This window comes from Rhamphochromis sp. 'chilingali', assembly GCF_963969265.1.
Source record: "Rhamphochromis sp. 'chilingali' genome assembly, chromosome: 1".
NCBI lineage: Eukaryota > Metazoa > Chordata > Actinopteri > Cichliformes > Cichlidae > Rhamphochromis > Rhamphochromis sp. 'chilingali'.
In genome coordinates, this window is record NC_137929.1 from 41,301,000 (window position 1) to 41,327,966 (window position 26,967).

At 38.7% G+C, this 26,967-nt stretch overlaps 1 protein-coding gene across 1 annotated transcript; it reads right to left on the minus strand.

Moving 5' to 3' along the window:
• Positions 1-1,239: 1,239 nt before the first annotated feature.
• Positions 1,240-24,593, minus strand: casq1b (calsequestrin 1b). Its single transcript, XM_080895209.1, has 11 exons — positions 24,198-24,593; positions 5,417-5,510; positions 4,981-5,081; positions 4,656-4,767; positions 4,471-4,544; positions 4,136-4,266; positions 3,597-3,642; positions 3,401-3,455; positions 2,983-3,083; positions 2,747-2,821; positions 1,240-2,024 (listed from the first exon to the last, which is right to left on the minus strand). The coding sequence occupies exons 1-11, from the start codon at positions 24,432-24,434 to the stop codon at positions 1,692-1,694; spliced, it is 1,359 nt and encodes a 452-aa protein (XP_080751335.1). The 5' UTR covers positions 24,435-24,593; the 3' UTR covers positions 1,240-1,691.
• Between the last annotated feature and the right edge of the window lie 2,374 nt (positions 24,594-26,967).

The following is a 26,967-nucleotide window of genomic DNA, read 5'->3' on the forward strand; positions in this document are numbered from 1 at the left end:
TTGGCAACAATACGAGGAGCTGAAGGAGTTCTCAGAATCTGCACTACCAGGTACCTTTGTCCTTTTATCAGCAAGACCTGGAATCTACATTCCAGTTATTAGAGCCATTTCAGAGAATTCCACAAGTTATACGGTGCACTTACTACAAAGCATTTCTACTGTCTCCATTATTACTATATAGTAATATAGTAGTTGTATGCTACATGAAGAATTAATTTAACCTCTGCTTTTTGCAGCAGGCCTACATAATGAAAAAACCCAAGCCTAATGTTTATTTTTTCTAATGTTTCTGGAATTCCTTTAAGTTGTCCAACTGCACTAACACACACAGCTACAATTACCCAGAACTATATTTTAAGATAGAATGGAATAGAATAGCCCTTTATTGTCATTGTACATGTAAAATGAAATTGAGGGTGCACCACACCAACTGTGTAGGAATAAAATATAAATAGTAAGATCCTACAGTGTTTACTATCTTTTGAGTCTCTTCCAAAAACATCTTGTCAACCCTTTTCTAGCTATGACAAGTTGCTTTCTCTCACTTTTGATTTTCCTTAGTAATTTATGTCACGCTATTTCACTTTGCATTTGTGTCTGGCAGCAGCTGTTGCACCAGCTCAAAATACCAGTGATTAGAAACAGTACCGACCTTTGTACCTGTTGTGAGTCAGTTACTAACACCAGCTTGTAATTCAACAAACGCTCTCTTCACCATGTCAGTAAATAAAAAAAGTTATTTCTTTTTGTTTTGATTTGATTTTCTTTGAGAAAGTGTTAACATTCCTATTTAGGTTGGAATACCTTGAATATTTAAGATACTGGTTAGTCTGAGAGAAAGATGGTGTTTTTATAGTTATACATCACAATGACATCATGTTCAGATTCCACTAAATAAAAGCATTTTTTTTTCCATTTCTCAGTGCCATCATTGATTTCTATATCTATTTACCACTAGTTTGTTATTTTGAAACATTATATATGCTGTTTATAAATCTAAAGCAAAGAGTGTCCTGTTATTTTGTCTTAGATGTAACTGAATAAATTTAACTAAAGTATTAACAAGCAAACCTAAAACAAACCCCATTATATTTCTTGCAGACCAAACACGGAGTTTTGTATTCAGCATTGCAACAAGCATTTAAATATGAAAGATTAACCTAATTCTTCTGCTAATTCTAACTGCTCAAACTTAGTTTACATAAACTTCACAAGACGGCAACAATCTTAAGACTGTCGAGTATCTTTACCTTTATTTTCTTTAAAAACTTTACAAGAAAGTGTTTCTTGTCCTCAAGTAGAAAACATGTCATTAGAAACAGGCTTACAGTATACTAGAGAAAATGAGAAATGGGTGAACCACAGTCTATTACATTACATTACAACATTAAGTTGACTCTATACTCACATTCACTGTGAACATTTTGAGTCATTAGTTTTATGCAGTCAAAGGGCATACAGTAAATACTGTAACATTTTAATCTGCAACCTGTTCATCAGCAAAGACAGTAATTTCTGAAAATCTCCTTTTCTAACTGACATTATAAAGTTCCCCGTAAGGTCATAACATTTGTCCCCAGTAGGAAACCTGTGGGTGTGTTCCCCACATGATGATAGAAAAAACTGGCACTACATTTGTGTTCTGTCACTAGAGGCTTAATCATAGTGAAGTTAAACATAGTAGAAAACATTTATTCGTCATCGTCGTCATCATCGTCGTCGTCATCATCATCGTCGTCGTCGTCGTTGTCGTCGTCGTCGTCGTCATCATCGTCATCATCGTCGTCGTCATCATCGTCATCGTCGTCGTCATCATCATCGTCGTCGTCGTCGTCATCATCGTCGTCATCATCGTCATCGTCGTCGTCGTCATCATCGTCATCATCATCTTCATCATCTTCATCATCGTCATCGTCGTCATCTGGATCAATCTTTCCAGACAGAACATCCTCGATCCACTTTTCGAGCTCATCAGCTGTTGGCATGTCTTCATCGTCATCCATTTCCATCCAAACGCTGTCAGCCTGCCAGTGACAGACATTTATACATTCAAAAGAAAAATTCACATTTATGCACATGGGCCCTGCATGGCGACTCATTTCCTTTAGGACAATATAACAGTTGTGTGTTAATGGCATGTGCTCACCACACACATTAGACAATAAAGGAAACACAAAGTCTTCCCTTTCTTTCATATAGATTGCCTTCAGGGTTCATTTGACTACTTGTTAACAGTTGCTGGATGGGCAAGTTTCCCTCTCCTTTAACTTGTTACTTGATCTCCTCTACTACCCTCAACGCTATTTGGTCATTAACGAGTGCCAGGAGGTGAATCAAAATGGCAAATTTAGAAACCACGAAACTAAACAAAGAGCTTACTATTAAGCTCCATTAAGAATCTGATTCAGCTAAGGCCTCATCAGGACTGTTGTATATGTGTCACATTTGATACATTTTTGTTAGACAATAACAATTGTAGTTACTTTAAGAAAAGATACTGTCAAAGTGCTTTAATCTTTCAGAGACTGTTTGGCAATGACACCAACAAATAGACCATGGTGACGAGCAAATACTGTTAAACAATTAAAAATGAGCCTGGATGGATGGATGGATGGATGATTAGTTACACATGAATTTTAGGGTTTTTCCCTCTTTTGATTATCAAAGCATGAGGTAATGACCATTTGAGTATCTCATGCTGTACAGATAGCCTGTTTTTTTATGGGTTAGCTGAAAGTTTTCTTACATCCTCAACATCAACTACACCAATCTGAGGAGAAGAGAGGTCAATGCGGAAGGTTTTCTCCCAATATGGAACCAGCTGAAAGGAGAAACAGAAAAAAGGAAAAGAAAAGAAAGCATTAAATGGAGACTCTTTTTTTTAAATCATTAGGGTAATTTTTATCCTGTAAGTAGACTACATCATGAACACAAATAATTTCCAATGTAGTAGATATGCACTTTAACTGAGAAAATTCATACCAGAGGGAAGTTATCAGGATCAATCCAGATGATGCTGAGGTTAGGGTTATCAGTGTTATCACGTGCCACTTCCTTGAGAATCTCCAGGAATTCAAAGCCATCTAGAGATAAAGAAAGGTCAGCTATTGTACCAGTGATACTGGAGTATGGGGTTCATATATGAATTTCGCACTGATTTAATTCATGAGCCATTTCCTCCCATCCACCCTGTGCTGGTGTGGATGGGAGGTGCTCTGGTGTCTGAACAGAGCTCTGCCAGCTGCAGCCACTAACCCAAGCCCTCATCCCAGGTTTCAACCTCTTAGCCAAAGCCCTAGCCTCTTCTTTCTTATCACTGGCTCATCTCTTTTACAGCCTCTGCCTCAGTGTGTCCACATCGGTTCACCTGTTTAGTTCTAACAGTAAGGCAGAAAATCACCTGGATCATCCTCCTCAGCAAAGGCAACAATGTGTTCTCCGTCAATGTCATCCTCCTGCAAGTGCAAAAGAGGTTCATGAAAGCATTTTGAATATTTATGCTCTAAAATAACAACACAAGTAACTCTGAATATGATATGTTGAATGTTTTGGAGGTTTGTTTTTTTTTTATTACAAAGCAATCTCAGATCTCTTACCCAGATCTCATACATGCTGTAAGGCTCAAGTTTCCTCAGAGTGGGCCTGAAACATAAAACAATCTTAAAGTTTATAAACACAAAACAGTTTTTTTTAGTATAACATAAAAATGACGAGAGTATTTTGTCATATATCACTTATATGAATAAGATGATGCTATATTGAAACATGACCACCACCATTGTTGTAATTAAGTTAAAAACTGTAATTGTTTGACATTTAAAATGTTTATGTTTATGGTTAACAATGGACTTTTGCAAAAGATCATGCATATTCTAGCATAACAATTGCTTTAAAAGTTACTATCAACAACGGTACAGTGCAGGAGAGTAATAGGAGCGACCACTAGATGGAACTGCTAGATTAGTGTTCAGCATGAGGACAAAACTACATTATACTACATATAAAACCACACATATGGACTTTACTGCTATAGTAATATGTCTTGGTCCTCTCTGAGAAACCCAATCTAAAATGTTGGAAACACACAAACAGCCACATATACAGTATCCTTAAGGTCTTTATGTCAGTATCCCACCTATCATGCTGCTCAATGAATTCAACAATCTCAGACTCGATGTAGGGCTTTCCTGGAATAGGCATAGGTTCATCCATAAATGGCTCATAGAAATCAACCTCATTGATCTTCAGTTTCAGCTTCTTGGCAATCTGAAAGAAAAGAAAAAAACAATGAACTAAGGTAGAAATAAAGTAGCACAGCAGTGATTTTTAAATGTTTTAGACACTTGATACAAAGTAAATGCATACTATAAAATATACGGTACCAAGCTCAATTATATAACCTTAAAATTTGAAATTAAAATTGCTAAAATGTCCCAACATAATAGAAATACTCAATCAGGCAGTTTAAACCTTGGGGTCAAATGTGGCATAGAATTTGACGAAAGGGTGGAACTCCTCAGCAGCATCGTTATACTCAGTGAAATCTGCATGGTAAAAACAAAAGGAAAAAAAATTTCCACATTGAAAAAAAAAGCAGTATTAATTGCTTAGGGTCTTTTTGAAACTCAGCCTTTCAGTCTTAATTTTTAACATACGAGAAGATCTTTCACTCTTGAAGTAGCCGACAAGCCTGATGACCTCATCCATGTTGTAGAAACCCTTAAGCTCACGATCGTTGCCGATGATCTCCACGGGGTCTTCAATCACCTGACAAAACAACAATGAAATGATGGAACTGTAAGTTCAGTTTATTAGCATCTTAAAGTTGGATAGAAATTAATAATAATTAAATTAATTTAGCAATTCTTTTAAAAGATAATACAACTGAAACATGCATGTACAACAGATGTATCGTAAGAGATCTGAAGTTAACAACGGTTGAATTTAAACATCCTTAATGAATGACAAGAATTTGCTTACATCATAAAGAAACTCAACCAGGGTGTCGGCGGCTAGCTCTCCATCATACTCAATAATCTCGTTATCGGCAAAGATGTAGATACTCTCCACTTCATCAAGACCTGGTGCAAGAAAAGTGTTTCATTATAATAATATTTAATTTCATAGATTTTTAAATCACATTTATTTTTGCTCTGGTGCAGCAATACTGTCAGTTATTCAATAGTGCAATACTGTGTACCATGTTTTAGGTGTTATTACGTGCTGTAACATAACTAAAACATTTCATTAACAAAAAAAAGAATCAACTGAATCAATTTGATGAGAGCCTTTTTTTCTGTACATAAAGTGACAGCATAAAGAAAGGCTGTGAGAAAAGTGGGAAACAGTGGGATTTCATAGATTTGCATTGATCCAAAGACCCTTAATTTTCCAGCAATGTTTCTGTCATGCTCACCAAGCTTTTTAGCAACAGCAGCATCCTTCTTTTCATCCACCAAGCCAAACCCAATGTCCTCATCATCAAAATCATCCAGAACTTGGGCTGCAAGCTATATAAAGGGATAAAGACAAAAAGAAATGAGTTGAGCATGTGGATGGGAAAAAAGAAAATAAAGTGAATGCTGTGTGAATCTACTGCCATACCTAAGCTGATTATGCCCCAGTCTGATATTTGTGATTCATTGCTCTGACAATAGTGGGCATTTTTTAATCCCTGAACACCATTGAAAACAGATTTTTTATTTCATTTACACAAGTAAACCCTTGGCATTTCATCTCATTTTCAAGGCTTAAAGGCCAAAGCTTTGGATTGCTGCCTTGCACTTTCTCAATCTCAGTGAAACCAAAGCCAACAATTGACAGCCATCATAGCTGGCAAGAGAAGAGGAACGACAGCAAGCTTTCCAGAAGAACAAGAGAGGCAGAACTTGGGCCAACTACGTCAAGGATAAGAGACGTCGCAACAGGTGTGATGGAAATAAGAGCAGCTCATATTTACTGAACATATACATGCACGTACATATTTAAACAAACTGTAAACATACATCTTATTCTTTCTCTTCACACAAGTTCAGAAACCATTTCAAACATATACACTTTTCCATTTGTACTCACTTCTTATTTTTTATTACATACATTACATTACATACATAACATGACGATCGACCATTTAAATATAAGGTTGCACTATGAAGTGAGTCAAAAGCACAATACAGCAGCCTGCAAAGCATCATTGCAAAATGGGCAGCATTCATAAGTGACAAAATGCTCCAAAGCACCAGCAGTAAGAGCCGTAAACTTTGGAAAGCATCTCCTGCTTCACTTTAGAGACAATCTTTAGTGCCATCCATTCTTTTGGTTTCCCAAGTTCAGACTGAGTAGCTTATGTCTGAGTTGTCTTTTTTTTTCAAGGCTAATTTCTCCCAAATCAGTAAAAACAAAAACACTTATGCACTCTTTCTTAGTCTATGGATACTAAGAGTTTTCAAAGTAGCTTCCACAAGTGGGATTATCCCAGAACAAAACCTCCATAGCACTGCATCGTGTTTTTGCCACTTTATTTTACACAATTTATACTGAGAGGATATTGTTATAAATATTGAAGAAAAGCAGCATGGTTAGCTTTAGCTATATTAGTTTTAGCAGTTTTCCAGGCATTAATCTAGGCTAAACTAGCCACCTGCTAGCAAAACATGATAGAATTGGTACTGGGCTTTATCTGTTTGAAAGTAATTATCATCTCAAAATGCTTTTTTTCTTTAAGAAATCAATTTATTTGACTTATTCTCCACCAATGAACAATTGAAACAATTTGTGTTAAATAAAACCTCACCTGCACGCTTTACTGCACCTGCATGCTGTTTTCTAACTATTTTGAGGTACAGCTCATTAGTTTTAATTTTAATGTGTCTTCACAAACTAAATACTATAAAGAGTTGTATGAAAAATTAAACAACATTATTTTTTTAATGATTTGGGTGAAGTAGTCCCTTGTTGCCGATGGTTGCATTGCTGTATAGATAAATAGGCAGGAGGATGGATGGACATGTTAGAGTTTAATGAACAGATCAAGCTTTTAAACGAGTATACACTTACTTTTCAGAAACGTGAAGTTAAACTTGCACAGCCCAAGCTGCTGCTGCTGCTGCTGGACTTTTTTTGGTCTGTGGTGCATGTTGTAACGTCACATGATCAGTCAACGAGTAGAAGAATTGGAACAATCAGCAGATACTTCAGCAGCAGAGAAATCCTTTATTTCACAGCCCAGCTTTGAAACACTTGACACAAGAGGCAGACCTTAACATACCTGATAGATAAATGCTGCTTGACTTGTGATCAACTGCAAGAAGAAGTAATGCTTTAGGGGAATGCACAGTGTCTTGATTTACAGCAAATTGGAAAGGCCCTCACTGCACACAGAAGGCTTACACTGAGCTTATTCAAAGGACTATCATGACCTAAGGACTTCATGCACAAATGTACTCCAAGTACTGAAATACTGACCCTGCAAATTAAAAAAAAAAATAACTAAGTGGAACTACTACATTCAATTATTGAATGGTTTATTTTATTCCATTCCAAGTGGCAACCTCTGGAGTTGAAAAAGTCCAAAAGTGCACAAAACTAGTTCCTCGAGGTAACTACACACTCTACTTTCCATTCCAGATATACACTATATGGACAAAAGTACTTGTCCACCTACATATTACGCCTACATGGAAATATATGCCATGACAGTGCATGCTACAATGTTAATGCCAGAAGAGGTTTGCAACTCTGCAGTTATATGAATCAGCAGAGTCTTGGTATATAGATACTATGCACTTCAGCACTCAGTGACCCTGCTTTGTAACTTCCTTACAGCTTCCACTCTTACCACTCTTTACCATCTGGCAGACGTTACAGGAGTCTGTCTGCTCGGACTACAAAACTTAAAAACCGTTTTTACCACCAAGCCATACGACACCTCAACCACAACACTTAAACACACACAACACAGTCCACAGGACGCACTCAGAAGCTACCTTGCAGCTTCACAAGTACTCTGTTTAATCTGCACTGGTCACTCCACTTTATTGTTATTAATATTTATATTTAAAAAGTGCAATACTGTAATTCTCTGCTGCTTATTCCTGTGCAATATCCCATCTGCCCTCCCGTCATATTTCTTTTCAAGATTTTCTTATTTAATCACTAGTGTACATATATTTATATTTATAGACACATATATATTTAGTTATCTTTTCTCTTTTACCACGTCTCTCTAATATTTTGCTCTTTACTATTTTCCTATTTTATTTTATTTTATTATATTTTATTATATTTTCATCTATTGTACCATGCTGCTGAGTGACTGCTGCTCGTCAAACACATTTCATTGCAATGTTGACCCTGTGCTAACTTGCATATGAAAAAAATAAAACTGAAAACTGAAAATCTGAAAATCTTGAATAAAACAGCTTACAGTTGATTGTGGAATATCTAAGAGGAAAGAAATTTTAAGAACTGATTTTTTGTGAATCCTACATTTAAATTCAATCACTTCTGGTTCCAAAAATGCCAACATGCCAAACGTGTGGCTTAAAAATAGTAAGTCACAAATTAGTGGTGGCATCTGATGTTTTTTTATTTGAGAAATTTCTGTTTGAGGATAATACAATATTACATTTTACTTTTTTTATTCAAATATAGAGTTTTATAAGGCAATTCGAATTAAAGTAGCTTTAATAAACAACAGTATCAGAAGCCATTTATCACAAGAGGCCCTGAAGTATAATAGATTATATTCTGGGTGCTTGCTGTGGGGAGAGAAGGCAGGTAGAGATGATAAATCGAAGAAGCTGATGAATAGAGGATGATGCACAAAAAGTAAAGATTTACTTCAATCATCCAATCCAATCAAGCTGACCAGCTTTGTCTTCAGGGTCTCATTTCTTTTCTAGTGTCAAGATCACACCTTTTCCATCTTGAGATATATATGTATTTTTTATATATCTCACCTCACTTCACCCCTACTTATCTGTTCCCTTGCTATCATCCAACCCATGCTGAAATCTGAGTGCGCCAAGCCAAGTTAGAGGTCAGCAGCGTAATTACTTGGCTCCATCTGCTAATGCCCAGTCACAGTCGGCTTGTCACGTGATCCCGATGAGGAAGAGCACCAAGGTGAGTTGTCAAAAACATGCTCTGGCTCCCTGCTGCGCTTGGCTGTGGCATCAAATGCTGAGAAATGATTGAGAGCATAGACTGTACAGTGCAGTAGGGGATCACATTTCGTCCAATATACAACTGTCCACTGCCTACTCTGATGATACTAGCAGGCTAGCCTGCTAGTATCATCAGTTGTACATAATGGAAAACTCTACTGCACAAATTTAGCATCAAAGCTTATATATGCATTCATGAAATTATTTCCTATTTCACAAGAAATTTGTAAATACTCATTTGTGTCAAAAGCAGCCAATGGTGGTTTGGGCATCTGGCTAGGATCCCATTGGAGGGTTTCCAGAAATGCCCAGTTGGAAGCAGACCCTGGGACAGACGGAGAACTCGCCAGAGAAATAGATATCTCATCTGACCTCAGCATCCCCCACAAGAAGGAACTGGAAAATTTTGCTGACATCTCAATCAATCAATCAATCAATCAATCAATCAATCAAGGCTTTATTCGCCACATGCAGGTTGCCCTGCAGTGAAATAGGACCCCAGCCCCCCCGACCTTACACACACAACAAAGACATCACATGGGGATACAGGTCGGAGATCGGTAGCGTTACAGAAAAAAAAAACACTGAAATATACACTACAGTGGGAAAGTACAAGAGGAAAAAAAGAGACCTCTACTCATGCTGGGCTCCTGGGAGGACAGCATGAGAACAGGAAACAAAAAAAACTCCTCTGCACAAAAGAAGCACATAAATGTCCACAGCACAACATTATGGAACACGTGACAAGCCACAGGGTCGGGTGGGGGGTGAGGAGTAATCCGAAGCAAACACAGCAGCCATCCTGCCCAGCGCTACCATTCCAGCGCGGGCTTAGACCCACCATGTTCCCAAGAGGGAACAAGTATTGAAGGCATTTGGAAAGGAAGGGGGGATGAGTGTGTGCATATCAGTGTATATGTATGTGTGTGCATGTCCAGACACTTCACATATATCGCTAAAACAATTCAAGACACAAATTAGAAGAATATAATCATATTAATATGAATATCTTCCATCAATACACCAACACTATATGCACAGCATCTATCGAGACAGACATCCATTCTTTCAGTTATTTCCATTTTTACTTATTTTTCTAAGTTTCTCTATAATAAGTTTCAATGGAGGATCTTCAAAATGATAGTGGTGAAATTATATTAAAAATAAGCCACCCAATAAATCAGAATCACACATCTTCACCTACTAATAGCTAGGTGAAGTTATGTCCTCTATTATCTGACAAAAAGTGTGTTGAATTGATTTATTATAGTTTTGAGAGCTGGATGCAAAACAGTTTAGTGTCAGATCTATATCCTTTCACCTTGTTTAAACAAAGTATTTAGCAAGCGTCAGACATGTTATATGAAAACTGAGTCTTTCTTGAGATCTTTTATTATGTCCACCTTTATATTTCAAGAGAAAAACAAGGTGTTGTTTGTCATGCTGAAAGTTCACCATGCATAACTGACTGACTTCAGTAAAAAAAGCTTTGAACTTAAGTTTCAGTGCAACAATGCCAGCACGTACTGTGGGTTTGTTCTGGGTATGTAAACAATATGTTATGTCATGGTTCTGGGTCATTTTGACACAGCATTTTGAGCTTCATATGTTTTGATGTGAGTCTGTGTTGTGGGTTATGTTCTGATTCTTTAGTTGTGCTGTGTTGATTATTATTATCCTATGTTTTGTTTCTGTTGTGTGTTTTCAGCCCCTCCTCTGTTCTGTGCCTACCCTTGTCCCACTACTCTGTGTTCCCTCTGTTGTCATGTCTGTGATGTCAGAGTGTCTGCTCGTGAGTCTGTGTCTGTAAGTTCAGTCAGTGCACTTCCTGTTTTACTTTGGTAGTCTTCAGTCTGTGTGCGTCAGGTTCTGTTTTGGTGTACTCCGTCTCGTTGTTGTGTCAGCCGTGTCTCCCAAGTGTTTGCTCTTTGCCCTTTTCCCCTTCTGTATTTAGTGTCTGCGTCTGCTCCTGCTTGTCGTCGCGTTGTAACCTCAAACTCGCCTGTGTGTTCCGTTTCAAGTTCAGTTCCCAGTATCACCAATTAAAGTTGTCTGTTCTGAGTTGTTTGAGTCTTTAAGTTTACTTTTGCCTCTGTGAGTTCTGCACTTGGGCCCTTCATCCTGCCTGTCTGCACACAGCCGTGACATGTTATCAGTAACACATTCGACATCATATACCCAGCATTCCTCTTCAGCCATAACTCAACCACAAATGTCATTCCCTCCTCCAGTGAAAGTTCATGAAAAGAGCTGACCTAGTTGCTGTTTCCCTCTCTATCGTTGGTTTAGCTATGACTGAGACATTTTTGCTTTGCACCAGTGCATTTCTGGTCTATTCCTTGAGTGAACACATGAGCACTTGATGAATCGTATGTGTGTGTGTGTGTGTGTGTGTGTGTGTGTGTGTGTGTGTGTGTGTGTGTGTGTGTGTGTGTGTGTGTGTGTGTGTGTGTGCGTGTGTGACATTATGATGTAAGTCACTCAGTGAAAACCTAAGGGACACAAACCCGATCTCAGCCTGTAGCAGATTTGCTGTTAGCTTTGTCACTACTCCTTTAAAAAACATCAATGTTTGTTCCTTAAGGTTGATGTTTTAGTGAATACATTGTTACAGGGTTTTGTTTTCCTCTCTGTTATATATGCTGAAGATACATAATGGCTTTGTCATAACGGATGCTGTTGTATGATAACGACGTTTAAGTAAAATAAATAACATTAATTCTGACAATGCAACAATATCATGATTCTTAAAAAAAAATAAGAAAATGATGGTAAAATCAACAGGATAGTATACTGCAAATCAATCTGTAACATGCACAATAAAAAGGCAGAAAACTAATTTTCTCCAGGCTCTGGTCTGCAACTCTAAAATTGCTTAATCTTTCAAATGAAGAAACATTAAAAGCTTGTCACAGCAGGAATATTTCCCATTTTCCTGTAGAATCTGGTGTCCTGGGATCTGTGCAAAATTAGAAGTTCAGCTGGTTTTCCTCCTCTCAGCCAGACAGTAAATTAGTAATGGCTGCCGTAACACATCAGGACGTTCTACACTAGACTGTTACATAACACTGCACCGGGGTGGTCATGAAAGATTCAGACACAACAGCGCATAAAAAACCCACTCTGACTTCCCACTAGCGAGCGTAACTGCACTGTTCACAAGGAGACAGTCTAGGATTTTCCACAGAGATAAGACTTTCAAAGCTACTGTCTTTTCAAATGAATAATTTTAATTAATACAATTTTAAACAATCTTATAGATTTCTTTTTTAAGTTTATTCTATTTTTTACTTCAGCTCAGCGTGCTTTCTCAGGAGAGCTGATGAAATGCATGGAAAGCTTTTGGAAACCTCAGAGGCACAGAAGCTGATTCCCTACAGCACACTGTGAGGACAGAAATGTCTGGGACCATCTGTGAATCTCCTGCATTTGTCAGGCCCACTGTGGAGCGTTAGAGAAGAAAAGAGAAAAACTGCACATGTGTTATTTTACTAAAGCCATTTAATAGATAAGAGGTGTGCCAATGCAGCCAAGAGTGTCTGTACACACACGATTGCCTTCCAGTGAGACACATACTAGGAACCATGATGTGTACTACTGAAAAATATATTTCACCAACTATAGCAAAAATGGTACACCTGCAACCATCTGCATAAATGATGTCTGTTTTCAATTTAACTGGTGCAGCAAACTATTCATTAGCAAGCATATACATTTTTATTTATTTATTCTTGCACAAGAAAAAAACAGGAAAGTAAAAACTGATGCATTAACCGAGCATGCTGATTTACTGCTTGGAGACCTAATTAGAGCTTTTGTTAAAGTTATTGGTACGTGTGTGTTTCCAGCAACTCACAATGTATGCAGTGAAAATGGACCATGGAATAGCTGCAACAAACTGCTCTGTTACCTTAAAGTATGCAGGAAGTTAGATTTGCCAGCATTTTTTTTTTTTTTTACAGTGCACCATCTTTAAAATACCAGAAAAGCTGTTGCAGAGTGTACACTAATACTTTTTAAAAAATGTCCTCTACTATATATCATGAACTCCTCAGCACAGTGCTTTCAGTTGTTTGGTTGACATTACAATGTTGTTTTAGTATTTCTGTTCCAACCCCGATAAACAACATCTACCCAAAACATCTACCCAGGGTACAATCTGGACATGTCGCCAGTCTATCGCAGGGTAAACAGGACAACAGTTCACACTTAAAATCGGTCTATGGCCAATTTTAGACTCTCCTATTAACCTAACCCCATGCATGTCTTTGGACTGTGGGAGGAAGCCTGAGTACCTGGAGAGAACCCATGCAGGCACTGGAAGAACACGCTGTCCGCATAGAAAGACCGCGGCCATTTTAACCCAGGCTACCTTGCCATAAGGTTGTCCTCCACCACACACAAACACTGAAAACCGCAACACACATCAATTAAGGTCTTAAAAAAGAACTACAATCATCATCATAAAACTTCAAATTTGATGATTTCAACTTAACCTGACTGGTCAGCAAATAGTTGCTGGAGGTTGCCGGCTGTTGCCAAGTGAAATTAGTCACAAACAAGGTAAATGCACTGATTCTTATGTAACACTTTTCTACTCTCCTGGAGCACTCAAACATCCCAAACTGTCCCCAAAAAAGCTGTCTCAAAACTCTCCTTGTGATTGATTCCAGGTGGATTTATGTGGTCCATAGTTTGCATGAAGGTGGTGACTTACCAAGTAAACCTTCAGTCCTTCAAAGCAGAAGATGTGCCTGATGCTTAACCAAGACATTTTAAAAAGGCTGTATGAAAACATGTGGTGCAAATCACGTTTTCATAACTGATTCACTATCACTTGGTGTTGGCAAGTTGGTGTCTTCCATACAAACTGCAGGTGAGAACAGCAAAGTTTTTAGCAACCAAAGCAACTGCAAGTGAGATTCAGTGCCTCTTTGTGACCAATTTCCCACTAGTGACTACGCAAACCTCCATCAACCACTCACACAGTTAGCAGGGGATTTTTCCCATACAGGCCTCTCTTACTGAATCCTGACAAATTTTACATTACTATAATTTCTGCAAAGACTAAAAAATAAAACACTGTATTGTACTTGAAAAATATCAATATCTAGCTGTAAATATGTTTTCTTGTATTTCGACAGTGTTAAATTTATGGTTGTATCTCCGCAATAAACTGCAAGAAAACAATTTCATACATGTCCTTCTTCAGGTCCATCACGTTGTGGAATAGAGATGTAAGCTGGGGTTTCAAAGTCACATAATTCATATTAAATTTTTTCATAGTGCACCTTGATCCCTCCCATTTCCCTAACATCCTTCTGCAATGAATAAATGATATGAAGGCAGGTGCACATGCAAATAAAAGAGGTGTGGGTTAAAGAATGTTTAGAGGATGGAAAAGGCAAAAATGTGCATGTGTGTGTGTGTGTGTGTGTGTGTGTGTGTGTGTGTGTGTGTGTGTGTGTGTGTGTGTGTGTGTGTTATGTTGAGGGAGAAAGAGAGGATAGCGTGGAAATTTAAAGATGATTGTACACATGGAAAAAACGACTCATACATGAAACACTGCCCATGTCAGCGACTGGCAAGCTGTGTAGCATCACACTTTGTAACATGGATGGATAGATGGATGGAAGCAGTTAATAAAGAATTAAGCATAGAAAAATACATCTGGTTGTGTTATCTCAAAACTGAACGCAATCCCATACTGTTTTTCTTTTATTATGACCAATTTTAAGCTATCTGGTAGAACAAGCAAATACCCAAAAACCCTGCCACACGACAAAAGTCAACAATAGCAGAATTTCATTAGGGAAAACTGAGTTTGTTGGCATGAGACATTGCTCTCCGTTGCACCTGCACTTCATATCCAGGCCCACTGTGGCTGACAGCTGCTCGATGGAGCCCTATAACGATGATAAACCTGTCAAGTGGTTTTACCGAACAAAATTGCAGATGTGCAAATGTAATCTGTGGAGGCTGTTTATGAAAATACTCAACGCTATTCATCTGCAGAGAAGGGCGTGCTGTCTCTGTGATTATATTCAGGAATATATTTTATGAAATCACATTAACTAGCTCGAATTTTTATACCTCAGAAAGATTGAACAGATAATTTAACGCCTGGTAGAGTTTCAGTGCGATCAACCCGAGACCAGTAGTTTATCATATTTACCTTTCATGACAAAAAACACATTATCCAGGTATCATATTGTACCATGGATCCTCGGGCCATATGCATTACTGACCACAGAGCTGCATAGTCACGCCTGGGATTATTGAGAAGAGTTAGAAAAAAAAAATAGAAAAACAGACATTGCAAAAAAGCTTCATGGTATATTACCACACAAGGCTGCAAAAACATCATTTTAACTCTTTCACACCAACCAAATAAGGAGGTACACTCTTCTATTATTATAAACAACAGGTGGGTTTTGACATGGAACAAACTGGAGCAGCCAGAATGCCAGTCTCGCTGGCAAACAAACATCTTTATCTATCAACACAGATGAGATGATGCCGCAGAATAACACCAAGGACAGTTCACGTATGCATAACTCCTGTCGTATCCAATGATATCACATCTCACAAATTTGTTCTTAATTTAGTATGTCTTTCACACTTTAAATTTTGGGACCAGGAAAGAAGATAAGACAGGATTAGGTCTCTCACAACTCAAAAGCTGTGTTATTCTATGTTACATTTTGACAGGTGTGTTACTCGTCACTCTCATTTGTCCCTATAATTTTGCCTTGCATTTGGAGGAATGACTCAGAGGCTGTCAGATTATCTTCAAGACTTGTGTGCATAGCAATTTATTGAAGAGGATGGACAGACACACGGGACTAACAGTCCTGTGAAAAAACAATAGCCCTTTTCCAGTAGTACCTTCTTGGTTGGCTTGGTACCAGGTACTTTTTTAGTACCTATTGGCCTCGAGTTCCTAGCAATCTTAGGCAATCCAAAAATGTGACGCCAACTCATCAAATGACTGCTTGCCACTGATTGGTCAGTTAATGATGAGTCATTAAAGCGACTCGTTTGAGAAAATTAAGGAAAACGAAGGAAATGGCTGCACAAAAACCCTGTGGTCCTCAAGTCTGACAAAAAGCCACAGACCGAGCAGCAGGTTAATCACCTCAACATCCTCCACTGTGTTGTGTCACATGCAAAAAACCTTTCAGCTATATTGCAGTCAAGGTACTAAAAGGGCTATAAGTACACACCATGATTCAGTAATTTGTAGAATTACTTTTATCAGCAATAACTTGGTGTAAGCATTTTTTCTATGACTTTGTCAGTCTCTTCCACTGTTGTTGAGGCATTTTTGGCCACTCGTCTTTAAGATGCTGTTTCAGTTCACTGAGGTTTGTTGCCATTCATTGATGAGGAGCTCTCTAGGAGTGCCACCACAGTATTTCAATCAGGTTAAGGTTCGGTCACTAGTCAATAATATGGTCACTGATTTAGAGGAGTGTATTTAACTGATTTTTTTACTGATAATTGTTACGCCTTATTTTGTTTTTTATTCAACAGCTGCAGCAACAGTTGGTTTTTAAAGCTGGCCACTCAGATTATTTGTATTTTTTAAACACATGGCCCTTAACTTTAAACAGTGTAGGCAGCAAAAGCAAACTTCTGTTTCACTGTTGTTGAAATTTATTGCAGATTTCTATTTATATACACAAAGAAATTCACATTATTATAATTACAAGAAATAAAGGTACTGTCTTTTTGACTGACTCATTTCAAAAGCTGACATCCTACACCCTGTATTTGAGGAGAATTTATGGGATTTCTAGTTAATAAGAGACCAGCAGCTTCAATTATAATTTCTCAGTAGTAGCTAAGGTTAAGATGCATTAGTGGTGTACTATTAACCCAACCAACTAAGACCATTCAAGTGTAAGCCTGATTTATATTTGGGGGAAGGCTTCAGCAGTCACTTTGAATAACAGTTACCACAGCGACAGCGTGACCTTTTCCCGGATCTCTCTGAGGATGGAAGAAGATTAGACAAGACAACTCAGAAGCCTCCTTCCTGTACTTCCTGTACAATATTGGACAACGTGCCTTGTGTGCACCCATGTCACTTTTTTTTTTAGCTATTAATATAACAACTACTTATAACTTAATAATTCTATTCTCCCTGGAGAAACATAGAAGGAAATGAACAGTAAGTCTATTCACTCTTGCCCAGCACTTTATTATTCAGTTAATAAAATATGGTATTATATGTCTTATTTAATGCTGTTGTGAATATTTGTAAAATCCAGGAGGACAGTGCATCGTGTTTGTCAAGACATATAAAGATTGAGGTGATCGCCAAAGTCAGACAGTGTGACGCTGTTTGAATCATGACTGTCTGTTTGCATTTTTGTGGCAAATCTATGTAACAGTTGCTTAAATTCAGTCTGGAAGTTGTATCAAATTGGCTGGGAGATAGACAGCTCCATATACAACATGACATGCCCACTATGTGGATGGATGTTTATGACATGACTCAATGACCTTGGAAAAATCATGCATTTATTTATTTTAAATTATAATATAAAATATATACAATTTTAGCAGTTCATTTTGGTATACTTTAAATATAACTCAACTACAGGAACAGGTGATGTGAAATAAACATGTCACAGCTTGTTGGGGACTGATTTGATGACTTCAGGCAAGAGTGAAACCCCCCTTTTTAAAGTGAGAACAACCAAAGTATGCAAATGATCATCTCAGAAAACATTTATTAAACCCTGAAGCAGATGGGCAGCAGCAGCAGAAGACCACACCTGTCAGCTAAGAACAAGAAACTGAGGCTACAATTTGCATGGTAAATGGTAAATGGCCTGTATTTATATAGCGCTTTAATAGTCCCTAAGGACCCCAAAGCGCTTTACATATCCAGTCATCCACCCATTCACACACACATTCACACACTGGTGATGGCAGCTACATTGTAGCCACAGCCACCCTGGGGCGCACTGACAGAGGCGAGGCTGCCGGACACTGGCGCCACCGGGCCCTCTGACCACCACCAGTAGGCAACGGCAAAAAAGGCAAAATTGGACAGCATAAGAAACTTTAAAAATGTTGCCTGGTCTGATCTGTTTTGATTTCTGCTTTAACATTAGCATGGCGTGATCAGAATTTGGTGTAAAAAACAGGAAGGATGGATCCATCCGGGTTTGTATCAATGGCCGGGCTGCTTGCATCAGTGTAATGGGATGTGGGATACTTCCTTGACACACTTTGTACCCCTTAGTACCAAATAAGCATTGTTTACCTTAGTATTATGTCTGACCATGTCCATCCCTTGGAGACAACAGTGTATTCTCTTCTGATAGCTGCTTACAGCAGGATAAAGTTTGTTATGAACTCTACAGTCACCAGATCTCAGTCTAGTCAAACAGCCTGGAGAACTGGATATTCCCATTACGGATGAGAGCATAATGGGACAACAAATCTACATTAACTATATGCTGCAATCATGTCATTATGAACTGAAATCTATGTGTATAGTTTCCAGCACCTTTTTAAATCTATGCCACGAAGAATAAGACAATTCTGAATGCGAGTGGGTCCAGGCCAGTATTAGTGAGGTTTAACCAATGAAAGTCCCAGCTCCACAAAGATCAAAAGAGAAACTCATGAGTGAGGCAACATCATTAAAAGTTCTTGTGAATGATAACGAAAACTTAAACCCAACATGTATATTTTTTTATCGTGTTTTTAATAAAGAAAATGCTTATTAAGTCAGACCAGATGGCTCAGGAACAAATCCCTTCGTAAAAGGCTTAAGCACAAGAACACAATATGAAAACAAAACTTTGAAAAATAGTCTCTAAAGCGTTAAAGCTATTCCAGACAAATGCTTTGTAATATGTTACTCACTGATTAAAAACATACCAATTTAAGAAAAATAAATAAATTGATGTCACAGGTTTCTGAACATACTGAAATTCGGATGTTGTGGTGGAGTAAATCAAGAATGAAGGAGTAATTTGATGTGGTTCCTGCTGTCTTCACAGTTTACTTTCTACAGTTTACTGGATGGTACAAAGGGGACCATAGCAACATTGTCTGCAAAACAGAGAGCTGTTGTGTTGCTTAAGAGTGTGGCAAGAATCTGAGCGCAGTGGAGAGACTGGTGAGTATGAGCATTTACAGTACATAGCAACCATAGATCAGAGTTCAGATCTGTAGATCGACGAAGAGAGAAAGCAGAAAAACAAGTTGTGATCAATGTTTGCAAAATTGCTTATGAATCTTAAGTTTTCATATTACTGATGTAATTATTTTCATGTGTTTAACCAGCGTAACATTGAGTACTTACTCATTTTAATCACTGCTTTTGGCGCTTAGATGTTAATTTTGCTTCCCGTCCGTTAGTCTTTAATCATATCCTAATGACTTCTGCTTTGTAATATTTGTCATAATAATGTCTGTCATAATAATGAGATATATTTATAGCTGTTGGTGCTGCAGGTGGAGGTTGTATTTTAAGACCAGCACATTAGGTCGTTCAAGTCTAACCACTGCCATCTAAATTTGCTTCAAGTCCATTAAACAGATTGTTGCTGTCACTTTGCAGCGCTGTTGGACATGTGTGATTAAACTCCCACATATCGCATGGAACTAAATAAATGCATGAGAGATATATTTATACTCGGTTGCCTGGTGAAGCATGAAAACTTCTATCAAATTATCACTTTTTATTCTTCTGTCACCTCTTTATCAACATATCAACAAGGAAAAAATGCACTTCCAGATTCTGCTGACATGCTAATTAACTATAGCAGTAAAGTAGAAGATTCAGCAAGGACAATTCACCATGTGCTACTCATCTATATGTGGGGGGTTTTTTTTGTGTAGTTGATTTTTTTTGGGGGGGGAGGGGTTGGGGGCGTTGCTCTTTTTATATAAATAATATATAATTTGTTATGTATAATTATTTATTTAAATGACTTAGGTAGGTGAAGCCAAAAATGCCTCGCAAAAATACGATATGGTTTCTTGAAAATAACTGAGTGGTTAAGGAAATTTACCTGTGAGTACAACTAGGAACTGCAACAATAATCAATAAGAAAAATAGTAACAGTAAGAGTAGGTTTTGATTTGGCAGAGTTGGCAGAGTTTTGTGTCAAGTGCCTTCCCCGTTTTTGGCCAGTGTAACTTACTAATTGAAACACTTTAATTTGAGTTTTCATAAACCATAGCTACTACAAGTAAAGGGTGTAATTTGATTACATCGGTTCTTTTTCACAGACTAATGTGACTACAGCTGTGGTCAAAGGTGACATGTTGGGCATGTTTTTGGAGTGACTGAGTAAGTCTTTGCAGCACACTGGAAAGTGCTGAGTTTGCTGGTAACGTATTTCACCAGTGCGGTCATTTTTTACCAGAGTTTGTTTCCAGTGAGTGAATATCTTTTTGACTTGCTCTCTGGATTTGTGATGTGTGTGTATGTGTCTGTGTCAAGCCAGCATGATCTTCATATAATTTCCCACATATATGTACAATTGAGTGAGCTTCTTCACAAACACATGCAGCTAAATGCCATTTACGACATTCAGATAATTCTAGCATGAGTATAGAAATCTGTGAAACCAGCTAAAGTGTGATTGATACCAACTTCTAGTCCTTAAAGTGAAACTTCATGCTTCTCATTTGGTGTTAATGTCTGAAATCTATGAAGTCTATTCGAGCTTCCTGGAAATAACACTTTTTGTTTTCACTTTACAAAGTCTGTGTGAAGCGATGGGCAGGTGGTCAGATGCACAAACATGCACACCGTTTGATCAAGGAGCCAAAGTTTGAGTCTTATCTGAGATTATTTTCAGTTATACTTTTACTTGCTGCTTGCATTCCAGAGTGCACAGGTTATATGTAATACGTCACCACTTGCAAAAACCATCTATAGAAAATTTTCTGAGTGCAGGTCTTTTCAATTGATATAATCTGCTAGCACACCAACTGTGTCTGCAAGACATAACTGCATTTCTATTTCTATTTAAATGAAGGCTATGCATGAAAACCCTAAATTAAACATAACTATAGCTTGACATTTACTGAAATTAAGATAATCAAGTCAATGTTAATAAAAGTTGTAATATATTTATATTTATTTTGTTGCAAAGCAGAAAGAAAGAAAGAAATAAAGAAAAATGATGAATAAATACATCCCATCATACGTGTCATTCCTCGCTTTTAAACAAAATTAGTAAAGATCTGAGCCCCCGAGCTCTCCACTTTAATAATTCACACTTTCAGATTCATAGGTGGTAATGACCAGCTATTTTAAACATCCCCTTTGGAGCAGAAGGGGATGGTTCGTGATTGGTCACGACTGGCGGGAAGTCAGTAAGAGAGTAACAGTCCCGCAGGGACATGCTCCACTAAGCATCTCTTTCTCCAGCCAAGAAGCAGCACTTGGCACCACAGATAGGAAATTGATCAGATCCATTGACTTGGGTGTGTAAATGATGGTTTAACCCTCTCAGGCTCAAATTAAACTTTTTGTTGCTAATGCACAACCAAGTCCTGCAGTGGTACTTCTGAGTAAAAAAAAACTCATAAAATATGTATGTGGGGTAATCAAGTTGTTAGTTTTTAAGTGTTGCAAATCGGCAACGCCTGCCTTTAGAGGGTTAAGACTTCAGCCTGTGTCCAGGGGGGCATGTAGTAAATGAGGGAGATGTAGTTGATGTGAAATATGGCCTTAAACTCCCACAAGGGCTTTAGCCTCTTGCTAAGCATGCAGCTCTGTCCCAGTCTATTTCCAGCGGTGACTTATGCAGTCTAGTGTAAGGTACACTGCGCTTCTGTAAGAAGACACTTCTGCTCTGACAAGCAAAAGGCTGCTATGGTGAATATACTGGCTGACAGCAGGACCCAGGTGCATCAGCTGTGGATTGTCTAATAAAGAGTTGTTCATATTTATTCACCTAATAAAAGTCTTCTGAGCAGACATACTCTCCCTCCTCCTTTGGCTGATTAGCAGTATCTCTGGATAATCTATGAGTAAGTGCCTGCCTCAGAGGTGCTTAAAGGAGAAAGGGCTCGTTTACTTCTGCTTTCGCAACATTCTGGCTTTGCCTACATTTGCTGTTGCACTTACATCATATGCCATGCAGATAAATGAGCATGACATCATGTTATACCATAATTGATGTTGTTAGACTAAAAGCAATTTGTAATAGGTTATATTTGTACTGTATACAACATTTTAGGCTTAACATAGCTAGAGGTAACCTGTGTGCAGCATTGAATATGGTTAACCACAATATTTTACCAGAGACATTGTAACACACTGTTGGTTTTAAAGGAACTGCACTGCAGAGGTTTGAGTTGTATCTGTCTGATTCCAACACGTGTATGGAAATGTGGAGTCTCAGACATGAAAATTGCAAAGTTCCAGAGTGTGCTCTGCTGGGACGGATACTTTTTATATTGAACATGTGTCCCTGCATCCATTGTCATTGTTATGTAGATGATACCGAGCTTTATTTATCCATTAATCCAGATTATACAAGTCAACTATACAAGCATGTCTTAAAGACAAAGGCCTGGATGACCTTGTATGAAATTCATACAAAACTTATTGTTCTAAAAAAGAGCTTATTTTAGCTACCCTCTTATTCAATCAGAGGTCAACAAAGCAGTAGATCCACATACGTATTTTACACAATTATGCTAAGATGTTAAGTTCTTCGAAGTCTCAAACCAGGGAGCAGTCATGTGTTAGGTCAATGTGTTAACCACTACCCTATGGGCCACTGTGTAAACACTATGAGATCAAAAGGATTAATATTTTATGATAATAAAGGAATAATATACATTTCTTTCCCATTTCCATCCACATCATGGTCATGTGTGGGCTTGCAACCTGTCACAGAGCTAACGCATAGAGTCAAACTACTACACACCAATAAACCTAAACCAAAGCATGTCTATGGGAGGAAGCCACAGTATCCCAATGCAACCTTCACAGATGCAGGGAGAACACGCAAACTCCGCCAGGTCGGATTCCAATCCAAGACCTTTCAGCCCTGGGGTGACGGTGCACCACTGTCCTGCCTCATTCCCAAATGGGAATTAAGAAATATACAGAACAGGATGAGGCACAATGAAAAAATTATATATTTTGCAGTCATGACTATTCAGTATTCGTGAGACTTTAATGTGTAAATCTCGTTGTTTTTTCACCAGATTTTTTGTCAATGTTCTGCTGTTACTTTTGCAAAACTCATATTTTACGTATTCCTACAGTGGTTAGCATGGTTGGTGTAGTTCTATGAAGGCTGCAACATCATTTCACCTGAGTTTAACTTCAATAAGAATCCAAGTCTCTCCTGAATGATGTAAGCAGGCAGCTACAGGGGTCAATTAATCAAGTTCAACAAATAATGAACAAATAATCATTATCATCAACCATACCTAAAGGTAGCTGGATTAAATGAACAAGCTGCATGACACAATAAAATGTAAATATGCCATAAGTGTCCACATGGACAGGTTATCCTGTAAGGTCTTCAAAGTTTCAGTTATTTCTGTGAGTTTGTGTGAAGATACATCAATTATGCTCAACACTGAAACTGGAATCATTGTATGATTACCTAATTTGGAAAATAATCTGATAACAGGTGACTGAATGCATGTTAATCCATAGTCTAGACTTCCAGATGAGTACTCCCCTGCATCTTTTCCCCCACATTCTCCATTATGGCTGCCTCTCTAAAGCATTCGTCCATGGGCAGCCATACTCGTGAGATGCCACAATTGAATGATCTATTAATTATTCAACTTGGCCTCACTGAATAATCTGTTCTTTTTTGCCTTTTTTCTTAAATGTCAAATGGGTAATACCACTCATCAATAACCCTAAGTGTGAAAGCTGCGACTGCATCCAGGAACCCCCAGTGTGGTGCCAAATTGCCCATCTGAAACCTTTCCCTCACGCCCCTCCTCCCACCATGCCCCTTCACACCCATGCACCACATATTCATTCAGTGTCATTATTTGGCAGACACCCACCTCCAGGGCAATCTCCTCTATCTGCAACTGCTTCATGGCACTGCGATTCCCATCCACATTTTTGTGGTAGTAAAGCACCATTACGTCATACTTCTTCATGATGGACTTGTAGTTCTTGGCACTGAGTTCATGGACCCGGTCTTTGCCATCATACTCAGGGATCTCCAAGCCCTTCTCTCCCCAGCACAGGGTCCCCAAAGAAGCGAATACCCCTAAAAACACCCAGCACCATTTCATGGTTATTGTCACCTGTTCGTTGTAAGAACTCTTCTTCTCAATGCCTGGTGATAGCGGGGTAGAAGGGCAACTAAAATACTCTTAAAGAAGTTAATGTTGTCCCAAACACAACTTAGTGTCTTCTTCTTGTCCCGCAGGCTAGAGAAGAGCAGGCCTGACATTAATACCCTCCTTTTAAAACAGATTTGCACATGGTTTTGCTGATGTCACTAGCTAAAGAGGGTGGTACCATTTTCTGGGGCAGTAAAGGGGGCACAATACTGATCCTGCCCATCCGCAAGCCATTGGCTGTCTAAAATGTAGGAATGACAGTGGTGGGGTCAGTCAGGGTGGATAGTGCTCAGGAAAATAGCAAAGGGGGGGGCAACATAGGAGGAGCCATGTTTAGGCTGTAGAGCCACCTGTTTGGAGCTAGAGCTATGAAAAGGGAAAACAGTGTTGCTGGCTGTTTGGAGAGCTGCAGATACCATCCTAGTGTCTTTGAGGGCTGAAGGTATGGATAGATGTATGATGAGAGTGGGTAGAAAGGAGAGCTCTAAGATGCCTTTCCCATATTAAGTTTTGCAGAGGAGACACACTCTTTCTAAAAATAAGAGCTCTATTGGACAACACTCTGAACAACATGGTGTCCACAGAGTCCACATAGAGGGTCAGAGAGTAGTTGTCTTTAGAAAAACAGAGAAAATGGGGACACTTGTTTGTTTCTCAGAAAAATAACCTTTAATAGTTCTCCAATTTTCTAGCCACCCTCCACAACTGGTCTCAGTTATATTTGGTTCACTTATTTGGTTCATTTCCAACCATTCCCAATAGGTGGAAAGTGTGGCTTTTTCTCATTGTTCAAACACCAGAATGAACGAATTGTACACGTTAGCTCTACTAAAAATGACTGCTTTGACTTTAAATCAGCAAAGATTACTTCAGCACACATCAGGAAACCCCTTAGTATTTAAACAAATATGAGAGATGCTCTGTAGGAAGTGTTGACATACAGTGGGGCAAAAAAGTATTTAGTCAGCCACCGATTGTGCAAGTTCCCCCACTTAAAATGATGACAGAGGTCAGTAATTTGCACCAGAGGTACACTTCAACTGTGAGAGACAGAATGTGAAAAAAAAATCCATGAATTCACATGGTAGGATTTGTAAAGAATTTATTCGTAAATCAGGGTGGAAAATAAGTATTTGGTCAATAACAAAAATACAACTCAATACTTTGTAACATAACCTTTGTTGGCAATAACAGAGGTCAAACGTTTACTATAGGTCTTTACCAGGTTTGCACACACAGTAGCTGGTATTTTGGCCCATTCCTCCATGCAGATCTTCTCGAGAGCAGTGATGTTTTGGGGCTGTCACCGAGCAACACGGACTTTCAACTCCCGCCACAGATTTTCTATGGGGTTGAGGTCTGGAGACTGGCTAGGCCACTCCAGGACTTTCAAATGCTTCTTACGGAGCCACTCCTTTGTTGCCCGGGCGGTGTGTTTTGGATCATTGTCATGTTGGAAGACCCAGCCTCGTTTCATCTTCAAAGTTCTCACTGATGGAAGGAGGTTTTGGCTCAAAATCTCACGATACATGGCCCCATTCATTCTGTCCTTAACACGGATCAGTCGTCCTGTCCCCTTGGCAGAAAAACAGACCCATAGCATGATGTTTCCACCCCCATGCTTCACAGTAGGTATGGTGTTCTTGGGATGCAACTCAGTATTCTTCTTCCTCCAAACACGACGAGTTGAGTTTATACCAAAAAGTTTTACTTTGGTTTCATCTGACCACATGACATTCTCCCAATCCTCTGCTGTATCATCCATGTGCTCTCTGGCAAACTTCAGACGGGCCTGGACATGCACTGGCTTCAGCAGCGGAACACGTCTGGCACTGCGGGATTTGATTCCCTGCCGTTGTAGTGTGTTACTGATGGTGACCTTTGTTACTTTGGTCCCAGCTCTCTGCAGGTCATTCACCAGGTCCCCCCGTGTGGTTCTGGGATCTTTGCTCACCGTTCTCATGATCATTTTGACCCCACGGGATGAGATCTTGCGTGGAGCCCCAGATCGAGGGAGATTATCAGTGGTCTTGTATGTCTTCCATTTTCTGATGATTGCTCCCACAGTTGATTTTTTCACACCAAGCTGCTTGCCTATTGTAGATTCACTCTTCCCAGTCTGGTGCAGGTCTACAATACTTTTCCTGGTGTCCTTCGAAAGCTCTTTGGTCTTGGCCATGGAGGAGTTTGGAGTCTGACTGTTTGAGGCTGTGGACAGGTGTCTTTTATACAGATGATGAGTTCAAACAGGTGCCATTCATACAGGTAACGAGTGGGGGACAGAAAAGCTTCTTACAAAAGACGTTACAGGTCTGTGAGAGCCAGAGATTTTCCTTGTTTGAGGTGACCAAATACTTATATTCCACCCTGATTTACGAATAAATTCTTTACAAATCCTACCATGTGAATTCATGGATTTTTTTTTCACATTCTGTCTCTCACAGTTGAAGTGTACCTCTGGTGCAAATTACTGACCTCTGTC